Consider the following 7,837-nt stretch of genomic DNA (forward strand, 5'->3'; position numbering starts at 1 on the left):
GTAGAGGTGGCATAAGCAACTGATTTTCAACAGTGAAGGGGACCATTTAAATTGGTCAGCACACACTTTGTGACCCTAAAAAGCAAAAAATTAAGTTTAGAGATCATTTAAAGAAAAAACCAATAAATTAGTTGGGCTCGTATTATAAATTTGATTGTTGATCTAGAACTATCCGGATTCCAAAAAAAAAAAAAAAAAAAAAAAAATCCGGCCAGAGCACCTCTTACGTTGCCAATTTAATGGGATCGCATAAGTCCATATCCATTATAATTTTCTTTTGCTTTACAAATCTTCTTTGTTCCTTTTTAGTTTTTCTTTAAATCAACAAACCCTAATTCATAGTCCAATACTCCAATTCTCAAATTCGTATCTTGGGTTCAAGACTTCAAGCCCAAAAGATTCTGGATCACGATTGCAGGCTTCATCTTGGATTTTATCGATCTTGATGATGGGTGTTTCGTCGACCTCAGCCATCACGGTATATATTATATCTAATATACTCTCAAACACTTTAGTCTCGTATACTATTTGTTAATGTCGTTCGCGATTATGCCTTTTGTTTATTACAGAACTCGTGTTTCTTGTTCATGTTTCTAATTATTTTCTGTTTGGGTTCATCGATTCATGTCAATAATCCATGTTCATCTAAAATTTTCGATTATGAGGTGTCTTGATTTGTTTAGTCATATCGCTCGGATTTTGCCGATTTGGATTTCTTATGTACCCAAGTTTTGATGATGAATAGAAATCAGATTGCTTAGAATGACGAAAAGATTAGGATAGATAAAAACTTATTTCTAAATTCCAATTCGAAACACCATACGGAAGATGTTCAATCTACTTAACGTTTCTAAGTTTTTCACCACTTTTAAGTCTAACTTGTTTTTAATCTTTCTGTATCTGTTTCATCTTCTGCTTTAAACCAGGACCTCATGGAGACTACACCAATGGAAAGTGACCCATTGGTCAACATACAATTCCAACCAGAATATTTTGACATACCATTGGATGATATTGACATGGAAACAGAACAACCTACTAAAAGAAGAAAAAAGAAATCAATAGTTTGGGAACATTTCACAATTGTAAACGTGAGTGAAGAGATTAGAAAAGCCTGCTGTAAACAATGCAAACATTTACTATCATACGTTAATGGCCCAAAAGTTTCAGGCACCAGTCACCTCAAACGCCACGTCACCAGGTGCCTCCGTAACCAAAACCATGACTCATTGGACACGTTGACTCCAAAGACCCCCAGGATTCCCAAATTGGACAGACCAAAACGCCGGTACAGAACCACCACTTCCACCGCCTTCAACCCCGCCACGTGCCGCCAGGAAATGGCCCGGATGATCATACTCCATGACTACCCACTTGAGATGGTGGAACATCCAGGGTTCATGGCTTTTGTTCATAACTTAAATCCTGGTTTTGAAATTGGTAATTTTGGTAGAATTCAAGGGGATTGTGGGGCGACTTATTTGAAAGAAAAGGAAAGGATTTGGAATCTGATTGAAGGAATGCCTGGGAATATTTCACTCACACTTGACTTATGGAACTCTTCACATACAACCGGTTACGTTTTCGTAACCGGACAATTCATCGATAGCGACTGGAAAATGCATCGGAAGCTACTAAACGTTGTAATGGAACCGTACCCTGATTCCGATTCCGCCTTCTCCCAAGCCGTTTCCGCTTGTCTTTCCGATTGGAACATCCAAGGGAAACTATTCTCCATCACTATAAGCCAGCGCGTTAGTGATTCTGGCCTCGATAGTCTTCGGAATTTACTCTCTGAAAAGAACCCGAATGTCCTTAACGGTCAATTACTCCTCACAGACTGCTTGGCCCGTTCTTTAACGTTTATCGTGCAAGGCGCGATAAACGCGGGCCAAGAAACCGTGAAGAAAGTTAGAGAGTGTGTGAAGTATGTGAAAACATCGGAATCATTAGAAGAAAAGTTTGTTGCTTTAAAACAACAACTTCAAGTAATGAGTACTAAATCTTTATCACTCGATGATCAAACACAATGGAATTCAACTTATGAAATGTTGGTTTCGGCATCGGAGTTGAAAGAAGTGTTTTCTTGTTTGGATACTTTAGAGCCCGATTACAATAAAATCCCAACTCATGAAGATTGGAAAGTTATCGATAATCTTTGCACGTATTTAAAGCTATTTTATAATACTGCAAATCTGCTGACATCATCGAGTATACCTACGACTAATATGTTCTTTCATGAAGCATGGAAGATTCAGTTAGAGCTTGCCCGGGCCTCCACGAGTGAAGATGATGTCATTAGCAACATGACAAAACCGATTCAAGAAAATTTCGATAAATATTGGAATAATTGTTGTTTGGTTTTAGCGATTGCAGTGGTTATGGATCCGAGGTTTAAGATGAAGTTAGTTGAATTCAGTTTCACAAAGATTTATGGGGAACAGGCGGTTTCTTATGTAAAGACTGTGGATGAAGGGATTCATGAGCTTTTTTCAAAGTATTCCGGACTTCCTTTGCCACTCACTTTACTAAATGGTGACTCCGGAATCGGTGATTCCGGAGTTGTGAAACAAGAAGATGGTGCGGGTGTGGGAGGTTTAGGGAACGGGGTTGGGCTTACGGATTTTGATGTTTTTATAATGGAGAGTACGAGTCAGCAAGCGAAGTCGGAATTGGATCAGTATTTGGAGGAGTCGCTTTTGCCAAGGATTCATGAGTTTGATGTTATGGGGTGGTGGAAATTGAATAAGAGTAAGTACCCGACTTTATCGAAGATGGCTCATGATATTTTGATGATTCCGGTGTCGAGTGTGGGCCCGGAATCGGTGTTTGAGAAGGGTGCGAAGGAAATGGACCGGTATCGGTGCGAGTTGAGTCCGGAGATGGTGGAGGCGCTTTTTTGTGCGAAAGATTGGATGCGTTGTGAAGGGGTGGAGAGTATGGAGTCGAATGTGAAGATGGAATTTCCGATTTAGTTTTGGAGTTTGATATCTGAATTTTGTTTTTTTAATTCGGTTTTGATCATTTGTAAATGATATGGAAATAAATAGGTTTTAGTAACGTGAGTTGTGCTTTTTTAGATTTGAGTTTGTGGTTTTGCGTAGTCGATTAGAATGTTTTTTAATGGAGTGGACGAAATATTCTTGAAGGAGTCTGTTTAGTGTTTCTTTTCTTGTTAACTTTCATTTCACAGTTTACATGCTTAGTTTTCTTTTGTTAATTTTCATTGATTAATGATTAGTCATCGCATATTTTTATCATTTTATAATGGAAACGATAAAGGTTGTAATATAATATTTCATATTTATTTATGTAAAATATGTTGACAAAATTTTTCTTAAAAAAATTCATGAGTTTAATGAAAGAGTCGGAAAATATATGTTTATTATAGTTCTTTTTTGGGTTCTAATAATAGTATCTAAAATAGGAGGTTTTTTTTGGAGGTTCATGAAAACTGAAAAAGCAAGTGGAGTAGCATTTTTAAATGTAAGATTTTTAGAGTTTGTTAAGTAAGAAACTATTCAACCCATATGTATTTTCAACCAATTGATGTTTGCATTTTTCAACAAATTGTTATTAGACAACTCTTTTAAACGAATACATAAAAGGCAATTTAGAAAAGCTATTGTATCGTCAATGAGCTCTTCCTTTTAAGTTTTTTCAGGGCCGGTTGAATAGTTTTTTAGAACATACTAAGTTAATAAGACCGTTATGTTCGAACCAATACAACATAATTCATAATATAATAGTTCGGTATTTTATAATTTATAATACAATACTTCAGAGTGACTTAAAACAATGTCTTTGTGTATATTCAATGCAAAGCATCTACTTAGAAAAACTGTTGGAAGGTGGTATTTGAATATTAAACTAAAAAAAGGAACACCACAGTTAAGTGTTGCAGAAATCGGCCACCAAGGGCGATTAATCAATTGACGGTCTTGAACCGATTACGATTAGAGTGCTTGGTGGAAATTGGTCAAAATCGATCAAAGTCGGGCTTAACGGTCATAGGCGGAAAATATTTAAAAAAATCAAAAATTTTAATTTTCAAATATTACACCAAAATTTTAAGTTTTCAAAATTTAAAATATTATACTAAAATTTTTAAAATTTAAAATTTAAAAATTTCAAATAGTTATTTTTTTTGGATATATTAATTTTTTGTAAGTAATTTTATTAATAATTTAGGGTTCTCAGTTAATCCCCGATTACTCACTTAACGTCAGTTGACTGCTGAGTTACCAAATGATTTTCACAACCTTACCACAATGTAAATTCAAGTATTGCTTAAATCACGAAAGGCAAATCAAACAATTACAAAGGTCACAACTTTCTTTTAATCAAGGAAAAATAGATACATAACTTTATGAAACCAAACAATTTGAATCAAACACACATGACACAAAGATGACATATTTGAGATATTAAGGGAATATATATATTATCTCTTGGGATAAGGTAAAATTTAAACGTTAGAGGTACCTTTTGGAGAATAATAGCACTTATAAAAGTTGTGAATATGAACAATATGGGTGCTATATGTTTCAATATATACCACTCTTAAATATTAAAAGTAGCTTTTGAATTCATGTATCCATATACATCAGCATAACATATAACATTTGGGCATAGAAATAGAAATGAACACTACTAGCTTTTCAAACAGTAGGTCTTTTAAGTCATATTTTAGATACTTGAATCAAACATATACATTAAGCTATGATTTGTTCAATATATCTACAATCAAATCAGTAAGTTTCAACAACATTGGCGTTTCAATAAATGTTTTGATTTTTAAAATTTAACCTTTAATTCAGAACCTAAAACAGATGGAATCAACGGGTGAGAGAAACTGCTTCACCAATACCCATAATAGCAATGTACTTTAGAACTAGACCCACAATAGTATTAAACTTTTCAGTTTTGACTTTTCAAACTTTTAAACTTTGATTATGACCCAAAAGTAGACCGTCTTTGAAGGTTTAATGAACTTCAAACTTTGAATCCTTGATTATATTTCCACTATAAATTAAGCATGTGGCCTCTTTACCTATGAAATAAAAAATAACACATCTTATTTCCAATAAGATATGAGAAACTGATATATATATATATATATATATATATATATATATATATATATATATATATATATATATATATATATATATATATATATATATATATATATATATATATATATATATATATATATATATATATATATATATATCATTCTCAAACTTTGATGGTTCTATACCTAACATTAGGTACATGACAGACACATATTCCCTAAGCTCATATATATATATATATATATATATATATATATATATATATATATATATATATATATATATATAGGTAAGTTCAATTGAGAAAATAAAAAAAGTTGAGAATGGAAGAATCATTCTCAACCAATCATTTATCTAACATCTTCGCCTTAAAAAATGCGTGTGTCCATTTTTCATTAAGGACATCTTTGTAAATTAGCAACGTTTTTATATAGAACTTATCTGTTCGTTGTTATCAGTTTCAAATTTGATGATATCTTTAGCTCGTTTGAATCGGATATGATGAATTCATTATCAAGATTTTTTGTTTATATAACTCGTTAACAATTATATGTATTTTTTCCATTAATCGTGAAGTTTCGCATCTGTGTTTCAGTTTTCTTCTTCGTATTCAGTTTCCGATTTGATCAGGTATATATATCGTTTGAATCGGATATATCGGAGTTCATTATCAAGATTATTGCTTTATATAATTTGTTTTGAATTACGTGTATTATTTTTATTTTGGAGTTGTTTCATTGGAGTTCATTATCAAGATTATCAAGTTTCGAATATGTATTGGCGTTGTTTCATCGGATTTTTGTTATGTAGTTTGAGATATTTATTTCAAATCGGAGTTGATTTAATTTTCATTCGGATATATCGTTGTAGTTTTTACGCTCTGAACTAAGAGTGATTGCTTAATTACATCATCTGATCGAGCTGATTTAAGTTTCTTCCAAGGCTTGTACATGCCGCTAAGCTTTGCCAAAACGCCGTCTTAACTCATATATGTGTATTTTTTTTTGAAAGGAAGCTTCCCTAACGAGGGTTTCCGGGCCAGCTTTCGCGCACCGACTAATCCCCCGCTGCAAACATAAAGCTTTGCTTCATGCCTTGGAGTCACTGCAGGCGAACCTCCATGGCCACAAGGGCTGAGTGGTGCCAGGATTTGAACATGGGTTAATAGGTTATCCACCATATCTTCCACATGCCTTACCAAGTCACCACAACCCAAGTGGTTAACTCATATATGTGTATTAAAATGAATAATAGATGAAAATACATTTAAAAATATTAATTATATAGAAAATTGACGCCTTAAGTCACGCCTTACAAACGTCATGACTCGACAAGGCTCGGAAAAGTTTGAGGCTTGACTTTGTCGCCAAGTCACGCCTTACGTTATTTAGAACCTTGATTATACAGATCATTTGGTTTATTATGTTGAATTCTAGTTTATTGATGGTGATTTGTATTCTTCTATGTGTGAGAGTGAAGAAGAAGATCTTGAGAACTAATTTTTTGAAGGTATAGGTTATTGAATTATTATTTTTTTTTTGTTTTTTTTTGTTTTTTTTTTTAATTTTGTTGATTATCATTTATTGACATATGAATATGTTGATATGAATAATTTGTTGTCTTATTCATATATGAATAAACGTGTGATAATTGTATTTTCGTTTTATTTATATATAAATAAGTTATGTTTATTTTATATATTTTGAATCCTCATGAATTTTATGTATTCATATATGAATGTTTTATTAATCGATTAATAAACATTGTTTTTTTTGTTTTATTCATATGAATTTCATGTATTCATATATAATTGTTTTATTCATGCATTATTATATTGATTTAAATTTAATATTTTTTAGGTGGTGAATCTTCGAGTTCAGTAGATGATGCACAATATTGTGGTGATATAATTGGAGAACATATCTGTAAGCCAGATGTACCTGTTCAACTTATTCCATTTAAATGTTTAATATTCAAATCATTAAAGTTGGCCATCAAATGTATTCCGAGTATGCTGAAATTGGTGGTTTTGATGTGAGACTGAGCACGCAGTTAAGGTTTGCTAACAAGATTATAAAGAACAAACATGTTATATGTAAGAGTAAATTACTGAAATCATCCCTGTGGTTTGGTCAAAATTGCACGTTTGGTCCCTAACTTTTTTTTTACACTCGGTCGTCCCTATGGTTTGATTTTGTTGCGTTTTTCATCCCTATGGTTTGGTAAAAGTTGCATCTTTGGTCCATAACTTTATTTATGTAAGGGACGAAAAATGCAACAAAATCAAAATACAAGGACGAAAAACCAACAAAATCAAACCATAGGGACGATCCGAGTGCAAAACAAAGTTAGGGACCAAACGTGCAATTTTAACCAAACCACAGGGACAGTTTATGTAGTTGACTCTATATGTAATCATGGTGGCAAACTGAAAAAGAAATCTTGTGACACATTGGGTACAAGTGGTGTCAGGAGGAAACCAAAATTCAAATTCAAGAGTTTTGGTTGTCAAGCAAATATTATATTTGAATCTGTGTATGGAACTCCAGATTATAAAGTTTTTCAGTTTAATGAATTTCACAACCATCCACTTGAGAAGAGAAGTGATTTAAAAAAAGCGAGACAAATGTCATATTCAGAAAAAGAGTTTATAGTGTGTGCTTCCACATCAAAAATAGGACCAACTATGGCTCATAAGTTGAGAACAAGTCTGAGAGGTTGGTATGAGTTTGTAAAGCCCAAAGTAGTTGACTATAAAA

The 7,837-nt window shown here is 32.9% G+C and overlaps 1 protein-coding gene across 1 annotated transcript; it reads left to right on the forward strand.

Annotated features, from left to right (window-relative positions):
* Window positions 1–299: 299 nt before the first annotated feature.
* Window positions 300–3,127, forward strand: LOC145045172 (zinc finger BED domain-containing protein DAYSLEEPER-like). The gene is made up of 2 exons (XM_078993514.1): window positions 300–478; window positions 927–3,127. The coding sequence occupies exons 1-2, from the start codon at window positions 446–448 to the stop codon at window positions 2,973–2,975; spliced, it is 2,082 nt and encodes a 693-aa protein (XP_078849640.1). The 5' UTR covers window positions 300–445; the 3' UTR covers window positions 2,976–3,127.
* The last annotated feature ends 4,710 nt before the right edge of the window (window positions 3,128–7,837 follow it).

Source organism: Lactuca saligna, chromosome 5 (assembly GCF_052625555.1).
Source record: "Lactuca saligna cultivar CGN05327 chromosome 5, ASM5262555v1, whole genome shotgun sequence".
Lineage (NCBI taxonomy): Eukaryota > Viridiplantae > Streptophyta > Magnoliopsida > Asterales > Asteraceae > Lactuca > Lactuca saligna.

Coding starts and splice junctions, on each gene's coding strand:
- LOC145045172 (XM_078993514.1), top strand. CDS start 446: ATGATGGGTGTTTCGTCGACCTCAGCCATCACG. Junction 479..926: donor CGTCGACCTCAGCCATCACG/GTATATATTATA, acceptor GCTTTAAACCAG/GACCTCATGGAGACTACACC.